This window comes from Lissotriton vulgaris, chromosome 9, assembly GCF_964263255.1.
Source record: "Lissotriton vulgaris chromosome 9, aLisVul1.2, whole genome shotgun sequence".
NCBI lineage: Eukaryota > Metazoa > Chordata > Amphibia > Caudata > Salamandridae > Lissotriton > Lissotriton vulgaris.
The window spans coordinates 1,103,233,222-1,103,253,470 of NC_141697.1; the positions used below are offsets into that span (position 1 = coordinate 1,103,233,222).

Consider the following 20,249-nt stretch of genomic DNA (forward strand, 5'->3'; position numbering starts at 1 on the left):
ATTCCTACTTAAGGCAATCCCCCTAGTTAAAGAACCTTCTGCCTCCGTCAACGCTTTATAAAGCCTTGCCAACTCCTTTTTAAATTTCTTTTGCTGCCATAAACTAAAACTAAGACATTCCCCCCGAAAACAAGCTTTAAATGTATCCCAAACTATACTAACAGATGCAGTCCCATTATAATTTTTTTTTAAAACCTTAATCCAGTTACCCATATAGTCCTTCAATTCGTCATTTACACATAGTTTCCGATCAAATGTAAAATTGTTGGGCTTAGGTCTGCCTATACATAAGGCCAGTTCAAGAACAATTGGAGCGTGATCCGAGGAGATTCTTGGATATACATGAATTGACGCACCCACTAATAAAGAAACCGGTGCAAAAAAATATTCTAATCTTACCAATTTTTTATGTGGGTGCGAGTAAAAGGTAAAACCGCTATCATGTTCCCTCATTTTACCCCACACATTCACCAATCCCTGATCGCTAACTTAATTATAAAGTGCTTTAAAAACTTTGGGCTTTCGTCCAGTGTATTTATCAGGGCCATCCTGTAAGGCTTGATTAAGTACATTTATATTTATATCACCACAATCAAGCATGTAGCTAATTCAGCATTTAATTCAACTAAAACCCCTGCATCATCCTCATTGGATCCATAGATAGTACAAAGCGTGATCTTTTGACCTTCCAAGCAACACTCTGCTGTAGCCCACCGCCTGTATTTATCCATTACTTTGCGATCAACAGTTACAAAATTTTGTCTGGCAAGAATAGCTACCCCCCGAATCATGCTAGTTTGGCCAGATATAACAATTAAAGAAAATCCCAATTCATTCAAAATACCCCTCTTTGCCCATGGAATATGTGTTTCCTGTATGCATACTAAATCTGGCCGAATGTCTCGTAGTTCTGAAGCCACCTTTTGCAGTTTAAACACATTAATAAGACCCAACACATTCAATGAACAGATTTTAATTTGAGCGTTTAACATTCCAATTTATTTGAATACTCGACCCACTGAAACCTTACAAACCGAGATCTAAGCTGCCACTTAACACTAACAAAGCATTCTTTCACTTGTATCCGAAAACTGAACCTTGTACTTGTCGCTGTGAAGTTTTTTCCCGTTTTACACTGCCTTAGTGCTACCCCATTCCCCCTGAGTCCCCTACCCCTTCCTCCCCTCAAACCCACCAAACCCACCGTACACCCACCCTGAGCCCCCCCACACGCCCTCCCCCCTAAAAACGAGGCTTTAGGACTAATAGTCCTGTAGATGCGAGCTCTACCACAACCCCTTGCTTTCCCCTGCCGAGTCCTTCGCTGGCTAAGTCAAAAAGGTTAAATAGAAAAAGAAACAATTAGGAGCAATAGACAACATTTATGCCAGAAAGACAAAATACCTTACAAGTGCCTAACCTTATCCTTAAAGTTTATAAACTTAAACAGACATGTTCCCAAATTCAGCATTTCCACCTCCATAAGTACCTAAGCTATATCGACCGTGCAAATTCTGTCGCTGAGGAGATGTTAGTGAAAAAAACGGTTTGGTCCTTAAAGAAGATCTTTGGAAACATTAAAAATACTGAGGTCCCTTAGACTGTAGCTCCGGTATTAATTGGCGAAATTGTCAGCGTAGCTCTTCTGACTGCTGGCACAAATCAGGACTTACAAAAAATTCGAAATCCCCAGCCCTTCCCTTCTTATCAGGCCTAGCAAGCTTGAACACCTCCTCCTGTGCCAGAAAACTCTTAAAAGATACTAGCAATGCAATAGGTTTAGTTTCCTGACCGGGCCTCAGCCGAATCTTGAAAGGAAAACTGTGTGCGCATTCAATTTCATTATCCCAGTCCCATCGGGTTAGCCCAGGGAAAGCATTTTTAAACAAACCCACAACAAACCCCCTTGGATCTTGCCCCTCTTTCCCCTCAGGGACCTGAAGAATCCTCAAGTTATTGCGCCGTGAGCGATTCTCAATGTCAGCTAGTTTCCAGATCATATCCTCTTTCGTAGCCAAAATCCGTTAAACAATAGCTTTCTGTTGTACAAATTCGTCCTCCAATGTTGATACCCTTGCCTCTACTTCATTGAATCGGGATACAAAGTTCCGGACCCTTTGACTCTCCTCCCTGGTCTCATCTCTATGTTGCATAATGGACCGATTAGTGCTAGAGAAACCTCTCCCCCTTCAATCTCATCCAAACCTGCTTGAGCCTCTTGGTTCGGGGTTTTCAATTTAGTATCTATTTTTGCACACAAATCCAGCTTCCTAACCGTCTTGAGTTGGCCTTCCTCGAATTCCTCCACTGCTGAACTACCAGAAAACTGGAAAAGGCTAGTAGAGGCAAGATGGCCCCCGTGAAGGACACTTGAGCATACCTCTCTTGCGGGACCCTGGTGAACCGAGTCCTAGGACGGAGTGAAAGGCAGGGTGGACGTCACGCGAGTTTATGCCGCGGCAGGTTTCAACTGAAGCGGGATACTTTGTTGCACACTGTATCATCATTGACAGCTGTAACAGCTCAGAAGCGCGTTTGGATTTCGGCGCTGGGTGAGGTCGAGTGAAGGCATGTTTGGTTTTTTGGCGCTGGGTGAGGCCGAGCGAGGCTGTTTTCTGGAAGTGGTTTTGCCGGACCCTTCTCCGGTTAATTGAGGCAGCTCCCGCTGGACCCTCACGGCGCAGCTGAAAAGTTTTTTGAAGTGAGGAGCGAGGGTGAACCTAGCTGTGTTTTGTTGTCAGGATGCCGCCGAAGGGCTCTCGCACCAAGCCGCGCGGACACGATGAAGCCCAGCTGAGGCCATTGAAACTGCTGGAACGGCCGGACAGGTGAGGGGGAAAGCTGGGCAAAGCGCTGAGTCTAATGTGGCAGTAACAAAACCACAAAAATTGGCAGAGGTGGCGCAAAATCAGGGAGCCAGCGGCCAGGAGAAGGGGAGAGCCACTGTTGGGGAAGGTGGAAAGAAAATACCTGCACTTTTTGCCACTACTGCAGAAAGGCAGAAAGAAAGGGGAAAAAGGAAAAATAATGCAGATGGGGCTGCTCCAACGGATGAAGTAGTGATTAACGTGGGGGAACCTGGTGAACCGGACTCTGGCAGAGACTCTTGTATGCAAAAGGGGTCAGTGACTGCTTCAGGTGGTGCCCCAGAGGGTACTACGGATGAGCTTTTGACTAATCTTTTGACCACGGTGGCTTCTGGTAGTGATTTGAATATGGAGGAAACTGTGTATGGCGTAGTAAATTTGGAAGTGGATTCTGGAGATTTTTTCTCTCTTTCTGAGCATTCTGGCTCTTCATGTGATGATTTGGCCGTACAGTACTCAGCCCAGCTTTCCATGATGGATGGTAGTGATTACGGCTGTAAAAGCTGTTTTGAATGCAGAATGTATTGTAATTCATTTTTTGATCTCTACTCATGAAGGATAAAATCTAGAAACACATGTCCAGAGATTTACAGCACTATCTGCACCAACACTGGTGAATAACTACAGCTTATATTGAAGTATGAGACTTCAAATAAGGAGTCAAGCCTGCAAGCCCTCTGAGTCACTCTGGGATCAAATGTTGCAGTTCCGGTTCTTCTCACCCATGCAGAGAGATCAGCCAGCAGTAGTGTAACCCAGAGAGGTGGGAGTCCAGCGAACCAATGTGAATTCAAAATCCTAGGCCATCTACAAAATAAGTGACCATTCCGGCTGGGACCAATGGAGAAAAAGAATTGTCGGTAGATAATGTGTGTATTAAAAAATATATAAGTTTAATTAAACATAGATAAAAATCATATAGAGACTCAAATGATAAGTCAAACTATATGATACAATAAAACAGTGACATATTCAATTCTTTAAACACAATACATCAAATACATTCATTAAAAAGCAAATACATCATAGTAACGGTGTAGATCCTGGCTAATTTTAACAGTTATATGCAAAAAGGAAATGTTTACTGAAACGACGATTGCACTTATTAGAAAAATATAAAATGGACTCGACGCGCGTTTCGGCAGTAGAAGAACTGCCTTCTTCGGGAGTCGTTGATGGAACTCTGTAAAGAATATTATAGGAAACAATGTTATACAAAACAGTGCATATGTCCTTTTACATATTTAATACACCTATCTATTTATATACCTCTTTACTTATTACAAAACACAGAATTTATAACAACTCTTTCTCTAGCCAAGAGGTCCAGACATAATAATTAGTCACTTAACGTCATATAATAGACTGATATATGTACAAAATTAGTGCAGTACTCAGCTCAACATAGAGAACCATCAAAGGAATAAGGTTCATTATTGATATAGGTACAGTTGATTGTCATACACAACATTCACAGATAATTTCTCAATTAGAGACTCATACTTTAGACTGCTTATACATGATGTATTATGATTTCAATTCTGGATACATACATATATATCGATCCACTTACATAACAAAGGAATCGATGATAACTTCTTTGTTATTTTAGAAGAAAATGCCAAAACATTAACACAGGACCACTTGATGGTGCTGATACCTGATTTTAGACAAAAATTGTAGTGAGATAAAACTTCATGATTGAACAGGGCAGAGAGCACTTTGAACACAATGGATTAGCTCGAAAACGGTTGCCTAGTGCAACAATATAGTCTCTGATGGGAGGGGGCAAAAGATTCATTAATTTAATAAATCTGTAGTTATCTAAAAGAGTATAAATCCAATGGTTTGGTCATTGCACGTTCTATACTTTATTTAACCTGAATGTGACTAGTCCTGTATCTGAAATTATTAATACGGGTGGAGCAATACGCTTTGGGTAAGTGATATTATTGGGATCGAAATTCAAACAATAGCTGGTCACCGTGTTCATGGTGACATATATATAACAGGAAAAACAGATTATTGGAAGGGATATTCAGCCATTACAGACATCGATTTAAAACCCATTATTAGTTGGTTAATATCCTTAGTGGATGAATGGATAGATTTCTATAAGAAAAAGAGAAAGTTACCTATTATTATCACCGCAAGGATAAGGTGGTTCACTGTGGCGAGATAATTCGCTTCATAATAGTGTTCAATTGGTGGTAAATGGCAATCACTATAAGCAAGTATATAGAAAAAATATAAATAAATCAAAGAAAGATCATTCCTATGTTTATCAGTTGTTCATAGATAACCATTATAACGAAACTATTAAGGATTAAGGTGCTCAAATAGTTGAAAACTAGAAGGTCTAAGAAATTACCTCTAGTTTTGTAGTTGCTGATATTCCAATCGTGGTTCACATTAATTACTGGATGTAGTAACGGATTAAAAATGCGTGAAGCATTGGCAATGCTGAAAAATATAAATAAATGGGCAACAAGCGTTAGTATAAGCCAGCTATAGGTCTATATATGTCGTGGCTTAAAAAACGCTTGGTTAATGGATAACAAACAGGGAGTTGTAATGGAAACCATTGTGTGTTCCAAAACGCTAAGCGTTAAACAGATGGAGCTATGGTTAATGCATAATTACCTTTAGAGAGGTATCTATCTGCCGGCAGCAAGATGGTGCTGTTCCACTTTTTAAAAAAAAAAAAAAAAAAAACAAGTCGGAATATTCGCCGGATGTGAAGCGGCTTAGTTCAGTATGTTGGAAAGTTTCTGCGAATAAATGTCAGATAGACTGAGATAAAGTAGAGAGCCACATATAGAAAATTACGTGGTTCTATATATGTAAAGCGGATATTGTTCTCACCTTGATATACGAGAAATAACGCGGGCTGCAGGATGGTGCAGTTCCAGGCGGCCAGATAGCGGGACAGCTTCGCCGGGGTAAATGGATATGCGCTGTGCTATTGACAGCTCTTTTAAAGTGTAGAATTGGCGTGAAAAGCTCATTCGGACCGGGGTGTGATGGAGAGAGTGAAAGGACAACCTTTCCTTGGATTCCCGAGCTGATTCAGACCGGGATGTGATAGAAAGAGTGAAAGGACAGCCTTTCATTGGAGTCTCGAATATGGGATTACCTTTCAAAGATGGCGCTAAAGGAACGAAGGATGTTTATGTACACAGCCTGATTCTAAGGGCAAAAAACTCTATGAGTATGTAATGGGAAAGGGAGAAAAAGACGTGTCCCAATCGAATCTCATATATGGGGACAGCATTCAATAATTATGCAAAATAACCAATAGATAATTCTGCATATTGTATAAAGCTAGTGGCAAAAACTTGCCTACAAACGGGATGTATCGATATTGCAGACAGAACATCAAAGTGTCTGTAGGGTATATCCTATATAGGCAAGAAAACGTATTTAAGACTATATCGCCATTTGCTAGTGTGCTGGGGATACCAATTCAAGATGGTGCTGGATATAGTATATAGTCCCTGGTTATGGAGACAGAGACGTACTGTATAGTTGTCAAAATTAGTTGTATTTGGATATCGCCAAAGAAGGGAGGCAGTGTTATTATATTAATATAGGGATATTTTATTATTTTAAAGACTATATTATTAATAAGGCGATAGACCTAATTATGTAGAGGATTGCCTCGGAGGCTAAATGTTAAGCATGTAAAATATAGTACATAATGCTAGGGGGGCCAGATTAACTGTTTCAGAAAAAATAGTAAAAAGTTCATGGACCATAACTAACCTGTTGTTACGTAATGGCGTTTTCCCATGGGATCTCGGCGTTTAATCCTTTCTTGAAAGTTCCCAGAGAAAAGATCCAAAATACTTCTCTTTTCTTTCTAATTTTTTCGCCGCCTTTGCTGTCTGGGAGCCTGATTTTTTCTAAAATGCACCATCTAAAATCTTCTGGACCATGATTGTTCTCTCTAAAATGTTTGACTAGAGGTGCCAGAGTTTTGTTGGTGCGAATGGCTGAGCGATGCTCTGTGAGTCTGGTTTGTATTGGTCTAGAGGTTTCGCCAACATATCCAAGTTGGCAAGGACAAAGGATCAGATATATACAATTGGCTGTTCTACAGTTCCACATGTCAGTAGCGTTAAACTGACAACCATTGTGTTCAAAGGATTCTCCTGGTATAATATTATTACATGATTTACATGAGGAGCATCTAACTGTTCCTTTCACTGGGAAGTTATTATCGATTGACCTTTGAATAAATTCAGAATTGACATCTTTGGAGGAAAAACGAGAGTGCACAATCAAATCTTTAAGATTCTTGTTCCTTTTGTGTGCGAACAAAGGTTTTTCCAGTTTATCGTTGATTGGATTAGAGTTTAGTATGTGCCAATTGGAGTTTATGATCTGGCGAACAGTATTGTCTAAGGTGGAGTGTTTGGTGATGCAGACCAGTTTTTTATTTTCTGAAGGTGGCTTTGGTTTAAGCAGTGAATCCCGATCATAGTATCGAGCCCGCTTATATGAATCCCTGACTAGTCTATGAGGATAGCCTCTATTAAGAAACTTCTCCCGCATGATCTTTGCTTGAAAGTCAAAGTCTGCTAAGTTAGAGCAATTTCTTCTCACCCGAAGGAACTGGGAGAAAGGGATGCTCTCTCTCTGACATCGGGGATGAAAGCTTTTAAAATGTAAGAGGGTATTCCTCGCAGTGGGCTTGACGTAAAGATCTACTGCCAGCAAACGGCAGTCCAGCAGAGTGACAGACCTTTAGCAGCACAGCAGTTGTTCTTCCTGGCAGAGTGGTCACAGGTAACACAGTACTCCAGTGGTGGAGGTCCAGTACTTATACCCAGTTGTGCCTTGGAAATGTGGGAGTCTTCAAAGAAATGCCCTTGTAGTGCACAGATCTCCTCCCTTCCTGCTTTAGCTTCAGATGCACTACTTGGGGATATGCAGCCCTTCATGTGGGGACAGGGCACAGCCTATTCAGCTGTAAGTGATGCTGGGTTCAGTTCCTCCTTCCCATCTTCCCTGGCTGTTTCATCATGTCCCTACTAAGCTTCCATTGTGCGTGGCTGTCTAGGGGGATTACTCAAAGCCCAGCTGTCACCCTTTTTGTCCACCATAAGCGTGGAAGGGTATACTCAGATGTGAGTCCCTAGCTCATTGCACCATCAGGATTCAAGCAAGCCGGGCCGAAGACGGCTGAAATGCCAGAAACCGGTCCCCGGTAGCTTGTTTCCTTCCCAGTATAAGAATTGGCTTGGTAGTTTGGTCTGCCCTGTTCCCATGATGCACTGGGCCAGGGTCAGACTAATTTGCATATAGCCAAGTTCTGAGCTGGGATGGTGCAGTGAGCTAAAAAACGGTGATGGATCAAGCCCTGATCTTTGGACTGGGTAAGAGTGGTCTGCTTAATTCAGACACTCTGTTCATCACCACCCCCTTTTCTGAATCATTTTTGTCCACCATAAGCGTGGAAGGGTATACTCAGATGTGAGTCCCTAGCTCATTGCACCATCAGGATTCAAGCAAGCCGGGCCGAAGACGGCTGAAATGTCAGAAACCGGTCCCCGGTAAATGTTTCCTTCCCAGTATAAGAATTGGCTTGGTAGTTTGGTCTGACCTGTTCCCATGATGCACTGGGCCAGGGTCAGACTAATTTGCATATAGCCAAGTTCTGAGCTGGGATGGTGCAGTGAGCTAAAAAATGGTGATGGATCAAGCCCTGATCTTTGGACTGGGTAAGAGTGGTCTCCTTAATTCAGACACTCTGTTCATCACCACCCCCTTTTCTGAATCATTTTTGTCCACCATAAGCGTGGAAGGTTATACTCAGATGTGAGTCCCTAGCTCATTGCACCATCAGGATTCAAGCAAGCCGGGCCGAAGACGGCTGAAATGCCAGAAACCGGTCCCCGGTAGCTTGTTTCCTTCCCAGTATAAGAATTGGCTTGGTAGTTTGGTCTGCCCTGTTCCCATGATGCACTGGGCCAGGGTCAGACTAATTTGCATATAGCCAAGTTCTGAGCTGGGATGGTGCAGTGAGCTAAAAAACGGTGATGGATCAAGCCCTGATCTTTGGACTGGGTAAGAGTGGTCTGCTTAATTCAGACACTCTGTTCATCACCACCCCCTTTTCTGAATCATTTTTGTCCACCATAAGCGTGGAAGGGTATACTCAGATGTGAGTCCCTAGCTCATTGCACCATCAGGATTCAAGCAAGACGGGCCGAAGACGGCTGAAATGCCAGAAATCGGTCCCCGGTACCTTGTTTCCTTCCCAGTATAAGAATTGGCTTGGTAGTTTGGTCTGCCCTGTTCCCATGATGCACTGGGCCAGGGTCAGACTAATTTGCATATAGCCAAGTTCTGAGCTGGGATGGTGCAGTGAGCTAAAAAACGGTGATGGATCAAGCCCTGATCTTTGTACTGGGTAAGAGTGGTCTGCTTAATTCAGACACTCTGTTCATCACCACCCCCTTTTCTGAATCATTTTTGTCCACCAGAAGCGTGGAAGGGTATACTCAGATGTGAGTCCCTAGCTCATTGCACCATCAGGATTCAAGCAAGCCGGACCGAAGACGGCTGAAATGCCAGAAAACGGTCCCCGGTAGCTTGTTTCCTTCCCAGTATAAGAATTGGCTTGGTAGTTTGGTCTGCCCTGTTCCCATGATGCACTCGGCCAGGGTCAGACTAATTTGCATATAGCCAAGTTCTGAGCTGGGATGGTGCAGTGAGCTAAAAAACGGTGATGGATCAAGCCCTGATCTTTGGACTGGGTAAGAGTGGTCTGCTTAATTCAGACACTCTGTTCATCACCACCCCCTTTTCTGAATCACAGCTGTCACCCTTGCCAGACTTGTATCAGAGGTAGGCAACAGCAATTAATTGCCTAAAGTAAAAAAGGCTAACTTTATAAAAGTGTCATTTTCGGAATGGCAATTTAAAATGCAACTTCACCATAAGTTGTGATGTTAAATTTTGATTCTAGAGACATCAACCTTGAAAAGACAATTTATTCATAATTGGGAATTACACTTAAAAAATGTAATACGGTAATCCAATGTTATCCTATGAGAGAGATAGGCTTTTCAGTAGTGAAATACGAATTTGAGAGTTTTCACTGCCAAGTACATGTCCAAACCTTTAAATACATTGCACCCTGCCCTCTAGGGTGTTCAGGGCCTACCTGAGAGGGTGACATAGATGAATTAAAAGGAAAGGTTTATGCCTGGCAAGAGGTTTATCTTTCCAGGTCGAAATGGCAGTGTAAATTGCACACATAGGCTCTGCAATGGCAGGCATGAGACATGGTTAGAGGGCTTCTTAAGTGGGTGGTGCAAGCAGTTCTGCAGGCCCACTAGTAGCATTTAATTTACAGGCCTTGAGCACATGAAGTGCACTTTACTAGGGACTTATAAGTAAATTAAATATGCCAACTGGATAGGAGCCTATGTTACCATGTTTAGAAGGGAAGGTACGTGCTCATTGGCACTGGTTATTGGTGGTAAAGTGCTCAGAGTTCTCAGCCTAGAAAAAGAAAGTCAGAAAAAGTGGAGGAAGAAGGCAAAAAGTTTGGGGGTAACCTACAGAGAGTGGGCCATTTTCCAATACTTTCAGCCTAGGACATGAAATAGCACCAATTACAAATGTTTTATGATCCTCCCCTGGGTCTTACCTTAGCACTCTCAGTGCTCAGTTTATGTGATACAGCTGGTAGTCCTAAATTAGCATTGACAGGAAACTTGCTTTATATGATGCATCTCTGGACAACTTATGCAGAGGAGAACAGGTAAATCTTAAATAGTCCTCTGAACTACTTAAGGCCAAGTGTGCAGTCAATGGGTCGCTCACTACTGACCTCACCAGCCGGTGTAACCCAAGAGCATCACGGAAGGGTTCACCCGCTGGTGGGTGGAGTCGGAGTGCGACCCATGACTTTCAGTTAAATTGGCTCCCTCGAGCTATGAGCTGACGAGCTCGGATCACGCACCCACGCGCCTTGAGAGGAATCAACCTGAGAAAACTTGGCAGCCAGCACAGCAAACCCCTGAATATCCTACACTCTGCTGATGAGGAACAATAATTCCGAAACACCGGTGTCCAGAGTTGGTGCTGCAACCTTGCTAAAACACACGAATCTTCGAAATAACGCACACGATACAAAGACTGCATCTACCGTGATGCTCCTGGGGTTCACCCGCTGGTGGGTGGAGTCGGATTGCGACCCATGACTTTCAGTTAAATTGGCTCAATCGAGCTATGAGCTGACAAGCTCGGATCACGCACCCATGCGCCTTGAGAGGTATCAACCTGAGAACACTTGGCAGCCTGCACAGCAAACCCCTGAACAACCTACACTCTGCTGATGAGAAACAATAATTCCAAAACACCGGTGTCCAGAGTTGGTTCTGCAACCTTGCTAAAACACAGGAATCTTCTAAATAGCGCACACGCTACAAAGACTGCATCTACTGTGATGCTCCTGGGGTTCACCCGCTGGTGGGTGGAGTCGGATTGCGACCCATGACTTTCAGTTAAATTGGCTCAATCGAGCTATGAGCTGACAAGCTCGGATCACGCACCCATGCGCCTTGAGAGGTATCAACCTGAGAACACTTGGCAGCCTGCACAGCAAACCCCTGAATATCCTACACTCTGCTGATGAGAAACAATAATTCCAAAACACCGGTGTCCAGAGTTGGTTCTGCAACCTTGCTAAAACACAGGAATCTTCTAAATAGCGCACACGCTACAAAGACTGCATCTACTGTGATGCTCCTGGGGTTCACCCGCTGGTGGGTGGAGTCGGAGTGCGACCCATGACTTTCAGTTAAATTGGCTCCCCCGAGCTATGAGCTGACGAGCTCGGATCACGCACCCACGCGCCTTGAGAGGTATCAACCTGAGAACACTTGGCAGCCTGCACAGCAAACCCCTGAATATCCTACACTCTGCTGATGAGAAACAATAATTCCGAAACACCGGTGTCCAGAGTTGGTGCTGCAACCTTGCTAAAACACACGAATCTTCGAAATAGCGCACACGCTACAAAGACTGCATCTACCGTGATGCTCCTGGGGTTCACCCGCTGGTGGGTGGAGTCGGAGTGCGACCCATGACTTTTACTTAAGGCCAAGTGCCTTGGATGAAGTTCCAAAGGTTGAAGCTGTGAGAGTGTGGGACCAGTACCCACATTTTCTAATGCACCTAAACATGTTAGATCATCTCAAAATTTGCTTCCGAGTCACCAACCTCCCGAAGATCAGGCCTAACAAATTAGCAGAGAAGCTATAATAGTGGCTGAGACCACTAAATAACTGAGTTATAGATCAGTGAAAAGTTAAAGGGTTTTATTGCAAAAATATGATAATAGGCATTACAGAGAAATGCTAAATATATATGCCAGGAAGGCTCAGATGCAGAGTAGGCATAGGCAGAAAACTCTGCTCCACCCATTGTGTTTGTGGAGTTTTGACAACTCTGCGCTCCACTTTGAGTACGGATTTCAGCAAAAAATGATGTCTCTGCCGCATCGCGGAGTTTACCTGGCACCAGTCCTTGGTAAAACTCCAGGTGTACAGCCTGTTTCCATGGCTTTAGACTAGGCATGCATAAGGGGCTGCCAGTGCCCAGTACGGGTTGCCTACTTGCCTAGCAAACAAACAAAAGAGGAGTAAATACCACGAGCTCCTACACCATCCACACCAGGAAGATGTCAGGGCTTCCTCTGTTCAGTGAGGGGAAGCGTAACCTGGCTCTGCACAAGGTACAACCCAAAGCAGCCTACCACCCCCTTCGCGCTACAGTGGCTCTGATTGCTTGGACTTAGAACACATCCACTGTTTTCACAGAGCGGCATCATGGGAATCCGGGTGCTGGGAAGAACACCTCAGCTTCCTGTCGTAACATGGGCCTGCAAGTCAATTAGCATGTTCTCAGTGAGCTAAAAGATCCTGAGGCAGTGAGGAGAGGAGACCCGGCCACAATCTGGGAAGTGATGGACCAGCACAGCCTTGGTGTGGCAAAGCAGTTATTGGAGGTTTGGAGGAGGTGTGTGCAGCCTGGAGCAGTAGGACCCATTCACTCAGCAGCCCCCCGAGGACCACTGAGGTAAGCAGCTGTGTGGGCTGGGTGTCTGGGAAAGGGACTGTGATGTGCAGAGGTAGGCCACCTAGACATGCAGTGTGACCTGCAGGCAGACCAGGGTTGCATAATGATTTCCGCCATGTTGCTCTTTCCCCAATTAACATCCCAGGCTAGCCCGACTAGACATTCCTTATTTCAGTGACATGGCACGTTGAATGGGTGCCAGGGCAAATGGACGTCACTGGGCAGAAGTTGTCACAAATTGATTGTTTATCGCTTGCGCCCTGGTGGCCCAATAATATCACTAATATGACGTCATCACATCAAAATCAATGCCCAAACAAGCTTTACGGGCTCATGTGTTAAATGGAATTTAGTTTTTTTAAACCGTCTCTATCACCATCTCCTGGAATAGTGTTTAAGTATTTAACCATAATGCTCCCATTACTATCATACTACACAAGTCTGTGTTATCTTGGATTAATTCATGTAATACTCCCCCGTGTGCTGAACTCTATGGAATTCAGCTGAGTTTTTCGATCAATCAACCAACAAAACTTTATTTCGATAGTTTTTCATTAACTAGAATTATCCTAAGTCCAAATAAGCAACAGAAATTATAAGGACATCATCTCTAGAGAGAAAGGAAAGACCCTCTCTAAGTGGACCTACTGAAAACTGTGGGGAACACAAAATGTCTCTTGCTGGTCTCTCGAATCAGGCATTTTTATACACATTGTATGAATAGGTATCAATCAAAACCTGCAAATACAGCGTGGCATGGCTAGTTGTAGCACATATTTAGCAATTCACAATTACCATCATCATAATAAAATTATACCATGAACCCATTTCTAACAAAAAGGAAACTCCATCCGCTTCCACAACAACAGCACAGACGAGAGATGTACAAAACAATATGAACCCTTATTCAAACAAAGACTCATAAACAAGTGTTTTCTAGCAAACCTAGATCAGAATTTCAAGCAGAAGTGTCCTTCAGTTGTTACATTCAGTACACAAATACATGGTCTCTAAGGAAAATAACATCACAGTGTCCTGTGCTCTGCAAAGACAGTGGGGCGAGAAGACATACAGGGCGACACTGTTTGGGAGGGTTAATGAACAGGAACAAGATGAACAGAACACCAAAACAGCATCCATATTAATAAAATCGAATCTCCTCAAAAACGTGGCATAATTAAACTATATTAATATAGACACTTCCAAATACCTAACAAGTCAACCAATGATAAGTCATCATTTACAATTAGTTCAACCATATAAATTGTTCGCATTCAAAAATAATTTGTCATCCTAATTTGCACAATTAGAGAAAGCTACCACAATAGTTCCAAAATTGTTTTTATACAGGATAAATGCGAAATGTAAGCAATATACAAGAAATACTCTACCCTTAGAAGCCAGTGCTCCAGTGAACACAGGAGCTTCATTAACATCACTGATGCGGATGTCCAGAAGTTGAGAAGCTGAGCTTCCTCTTTTATCTTTGACAAGTATTTGGAGAGAATACAGAGGCACAGTCTCAAAATCCAACTCTGGTATGCCAGTTGTTATTATCTGGGGAAAAAAATCAATACAAACATTAAACACTATGCACTGAATCCTAGATTGTTGCTTAATAAGATGTGCAGTCATTTCATAAATAAATCAGGACTTGCAAACGTTCCAGAATGAATATGACTATTCTGTTTGTTTATTTGTAAGAAAATGTGCACCGTATTTTGCCTTTCAGCTAATAACATGTTAGTGATAAAAAACAAGCCCAAGGCAATTCTCTAAAGGGATTTGATGTAAGGGGAAACTTATGAATAACATTAGAGGAATTTTGGGATCCTATTCTGCATTCTCAATACTGCCATATTTTGTATCAGCTGACCACCTATTTGTGAGACATTTTCATCTCCTGAGAGTGGCTAGCCAGGGGATGGGACCTTTGCAACACTACAAAAGGCAACAATTATACAATACACATTTTACAATGAAAATGATTAACTGGAAAACATGTTGAGAGAAAGAACTAACTAAATACTATTGTTTCTTAAGAAAGTACAACAATTATATTTTTTGATAATCATTTGAGCAATAAAAATAACCCAATCATACTGATTCCGCGATTCAATAAAGTTGTTGCTGTAATTGTGCCAGATTTGCCGCAAAAATCACGTGACCGGCTCCGGCCGCATATAATGCGGGAAATCTTCTTAGTTCCGGTTAGTCTCACACACGGTATCGGCCTGAGGAGTAATCCCATATCCGGCGACCCGGCACCGTCAACAAAGTAAGTTATTGCCTCGAACATCTTTCTGTGAACTCAGTACAAGCAGGCTCATTGCGTATCCTTTAATTGCACTGCGATTAGCAGATACAACTGGCAATTACAGTGTTTAGAAAAAAATACATGAATTTCATGCATTGCTTATTATTTCATTGGATGTTTGTCATTGGTGGGCTGCTATTCAGTTACCAGTTACATCGCTCTTATGTCCTTGTAGTATCTTGCTTTTCAATGAAATGGTTTTGTTACTACTTTATGTTATGCATTTCCCCTTTTACTTGCATGTATCCATTTGATTATTTGTATTCTAAGTTCCATGATGTAATCGCTGTGAGGACAGTTACTCATTGTGGAAGCTGGCAGAAGATCTTCATGGATGTGCTCTTTTCCTTGGAATAAATCTAACTTTATTTTACTACAATTCTTCTTCAAATCATTTCAAAGATACTACAAAATTGGCGACCATCGGGATTTCGAACCAAGGATTCTTCTGGAAGACCTCAAGATTCATTTTTATCTGCTTTAACAATTTTTTTTTATTACTTGATAAACTTCACTGGCTGGCTACTTTTCATGCGTGATGATATTCTTCTAACAGTGAGTAGATTGAAGGATTTGTTATCTCTGCTTCATTCTTCAAAGAAATGATACAATTGTTATACTATTGTTTACCTTCGAAGTGTCTTCGACTGTTGTTCACCCTCGAGCGTTCACAGACTCTACAGTGCACTGTACGCACGGATCCAGCGCTCGCACGTCATACGCCGAAAGGGTTGCTTGGCAACTGGTGACAACAGCGCTCGCGCACAGATCCAGCGCTTGCATGTCACACGCCAAAAGGGTTGCTTAGCAACTGGTAGCTACAGAGCGCGAGGATTGTGCAAGGATTAAAACTTCAAAAGGCCACGTCACGCAAGATCCAGTGCATTGTACGTGCCTCCATCTTAAATCTCAGCAAAGTGTTTATTTACATTTCTAAACATCGGAACTAGTCAGAACTTCGTTTTTATTCTCACACAGTTAGGGAAATTCAAGAGCACATCTTTATACTTCTTTCTTCATGCTTCATCGTTTTCTACAATTTAAAGCCACAGTATAAGTACTTTCTTCGTGTTTTCACACACTGTTTCTACAATTTGAAGCCAGAATTTAAGCATTTTTTTTCTTGATTTCATACTGTGTTTTCTACGATTTAAAGACAGAGTTTAAGTACTTTCTTCGTGATTTCACACTCTGTTTTCTGCAATTCTGAAGCATTATTTCTCATTATTGATTCATAACAAGTTTTGATTTTCAAATAGCTCACGTTTACAAGTAAAATGAGTAACACTAATCCTAGTGTTAATCCTGCTTCTACAAGTACTTCTTCTGTCAATGCTAAGTCTGCTTCATGTATTAATATTAATATTAGCACTCCAAAAGAATTCTTAACATCTCCTGGTGAACCTATCATCAAATGGCCTGAGTGGAAGGAGTATTTTCTTAATTATATCGCTACTCTTGAGGATAATGTTGGAACTTTAACACCTGAGCGTAAAATTAGGATGCTTTTGCATAGTCTTGGCCCGGAAGGTTTAAGAGTGTATAATCAAATGACAAAACCAGATAGATCAGGAGATTTAGATATTTTCAAGCCTGCAATTTTGGATTTAACTGAACATTATTCCCCTACAGTGTGTATTGGAGTTACCAGATGTGCTTTCTTCAAAAGGAAACAATTAGAAAATGAATCTGTGGAAGAATACGTTTCTCATTTAAAATTATTAGCTGTGCACTGCAAATTTGGAGTTTTGCATGATGAACTTATTCGGGATCAAGTTGTAGTTTGCTCAAGAAATAAAAGCATTCATGATAGAGTTTGGATTGAAGGTGAATCTTCTTTGAAGGATGTTATCGCTTTATTAAAAAAAGCTGAACTTTGTGATAGAAGTTCGAAAGCCTTGTCAGAGCAATCAGAGTCTACCACTACTACTTCTACTCCTACTGTTAATAAGGTTTCTGTCAGCGAAAATAGTAAGGATACATCTATAAAAAGGAGTAACAGGAATTCTTTTACCAGAAACCTTCATACAAACAATCTTTTAATAGAAATGAATCTTCATTTTGCTTGTTTTCGATGTGGTGACAAGAATCACAACGCTGGATGTGAAAAATGTCCTGCAAGATCTGTTAAATGTTCCAATTGTGGAATTTTGGGACATTATGCTAAAGTTTGCAACAGGAGTTCATCTCAATGACCTAGAGTTGTTTGTGTTACTGATTGTGATTCTTCTGATTATGATTCAGACTTAAGTGTTGATGAAATTAGTAAAAATGTACTTTTAGTTATGGTTAAATATGGCAGAATTCCTTTACAGGTTGCTGTGGACTTGGGTATACTGACATTTAAAAAAAAGTTTATACTAGTAATTATATTGAAATGTTGTGGTACCACAATTTAATAGTTTAATTTAAAAATAGTACTGTGTTCTGTAAATTGTATTTCATTGCTGATGGTCCGTATATTTCTGTGTGGAAAAATCTTTACATATTATTCTTAACTCCAACAGTCCAGAACTAGTTCTTATTATGGAAGTGAGTGAAGAAACAATTATTTGGGTCTTAAAAGGGTTTCCCAACGTTTTCTCAGGTAAGATTGGTAAATTTGAAGGGTTTTCACATAGAAGTTTTTTTTTTCTTCCCAAAATACTTTCTGTGGGTTAAGTTCATTTTATTTTATGAGATGCTGTGTACATGTACCTTTATCTGAAGATAATTCTAGTTGAAAGAACAAGAATGAAATGTGTTATATGATTTAGATGAGGTCAGCGAAATTTATTGAATTATTTTTTTTAAATATTTTTTTAGGGAAAAAGGAAGAGTTGTTTTTAATTTTCTTGTTTATGAAAAAGGGAGGATATGTAGTATCTTGCATTTCAATGAAATGGTTTTGTTACTACTTTATGTTATGCATTTCCCCTTTAACTTGCATGTATCCATTTGATTATTTGTGGTCTAAGTTCCATGATGTAATCGCTGTGAGGACAGTTACTCATTGTGGAAGCTGGCAGAAGATCTTCATGGATGTGCTCTTTTCCTTGGAATAAATCTAACTTTATTTTACTACAATTCTTCTTCAATTCATTTCAAAGATACTACAGTCCTCCTCCTGCTTACAAAATCTAACCTATGAAGTGTAGGCAGACCCTCAAACTATAAACAATGCTTCTTTGTCAGGGGTGATTCCTTTCACTTGACGACAATTTGTATATTTGATAGTTTGTCTGAATGGTTCAAATTACTGCACCAACATATCCCATGAATTCGTTTGTAATATAATTAGCCGTGTAATTTTTTCCTTAAACAGTGAGTGAGTTTTTTTCCGTCATTACAGCGGATGTTCATGGCCAACTAACTCTTTACCGCATCATATTTTAACTCTTTATGTCTCTCAACATTGACATTATTCCTGAAAATAAATCTGCTAGTTAAACATGTTTACCAAACTCTTAGGTTATATTTTGCTATCTTAAGGCAAGTCGCACACTATAGAGACCTAAAATTGTTGTTTCTTGCCTCTCCTCTTTTTTCAGAACCAATTATCTTTGTGAGTCGTTCTTTGTAACGTGATGTAAGTACATGAATAATTTCCCTCTAAACAAATATTATGGTACTTATAGTAGGTTACTGGAACCATTTAAAACGGGCTAACTATCTTGAGAAAACCATAATAAATAGTATATAGTAGATCTGACTAGGACAACAGGTCAGGAACCAAGCCGGATAAAATTAGAATGACTTGAATAGAGCAGTGACCTGAATACTAATCTAAACATAATAAAAAAAAGACACATAATAAATATTGCCGTACTGTTCTTTCTCCTTTTCAGTAATCAGTCATGGATGCCCCCTCTAAAGAATCCAACATCAGCATTATATAGCTGATGTCATTACAATATACATCCTGATAGCGGAAATTAAAATCTCTCAAGGTATCTATCACTGTCAATATGGATAAAAACATGACAGCACCATACATGAGATGTTAATACCAGGTCATGTTTTTACCTTCTAGTATTAAAAATCACAGCCTAAAGGATGAATTGTGCGCACAATCCGTTGATGCTACTTGGGTACCTTTGATCAAAATAGGGTGAAGATTTTGTTCATACTATCTTCACTATCAGGGACGCAATAGGTTCAAGCTATGGTGAAGTTCTAATTTAAACATCCTGGGTTGTGGTTCTTTGTCTTTCTTTTCTTATCATTGTTCACGAGTCACATTGTAAAATGAGTGTTGTATAATTGTTGCCTTAAGTATTTACATTGTGTTAATTGAACGATGCCTTAAGGAACGTCACCATATAAGCAGGGGGTCTCTATCTTTACATTATCTACCTTTGCAATACTAGCCAGAAAACAACATTAAGTTTTATATTTTAAAGTGAGCAACCAGGCTTTACAGTAGTATATCTAATGCAATGACTTATCGATTATGGATACTTTAAATTAGCTCCAGTTCTAATGTTGTTTCTTTTTCTTTCTCTTTTAATTACAGTAAGTGGAAGACGATTTACATCAAAATACTATTTCAGGAACCCTGTTAATCACCTCACTTGCCAGGAATAATATAGCAACTTACGAGGTGATTCTACTTGTATACTCTCTTAAGGAACTGGATAACGGGTTTATACTTACGGGACTTCACATTTTTTAATACAACGTTATCCGGATTGTATTGCATAATGAGCTGGCAATATTATCGGGTGATGAATTAATGATTGCTAATGGGCTCTGAGAGTTTGGTACTCTTACAGCTTTTTTCCTTTTTTCTTCTTGACTTTCACTTACCCATCTTTTTCTTTCTTTATCACAAACTCGGTGCGATTATTTATACAGGGTTTTCTTCCTTCGTCTCTTTTCTGTTTTAGTTATTATTGATGGTTCTGCGGGAAACCCTTTGGACTTACCTTTCATGTTCACCTTTGGTGATGGATACCTTACAATCATTACTCACAGGTTCTGGGCAC

General features: G+C 40.9%; 1 protein-coding gene across 1 annotated transcript in view; it reads right to left on the minus strand.

The window, feature by feature from the left end:
- Nucleotides 1–20,249, minus strand: part of LOC147692864 (cadherin-related family member 3-like) — a 650,553-nt gene that overhangs the window by 488,177 nt on the left and 142,127 nt on the right. The window contains exon 3 of the mRNA XM_086939084.1: nucleotides 14,357–14,522. Coding sequence (XP_086795210.1) covers nucleotides 14,357–14,522 — 166 coding nt within the window. The remainder of the gene's footprint in view (nucleotides 1–14,356; nucleotides 14,523–20,249) is intronic.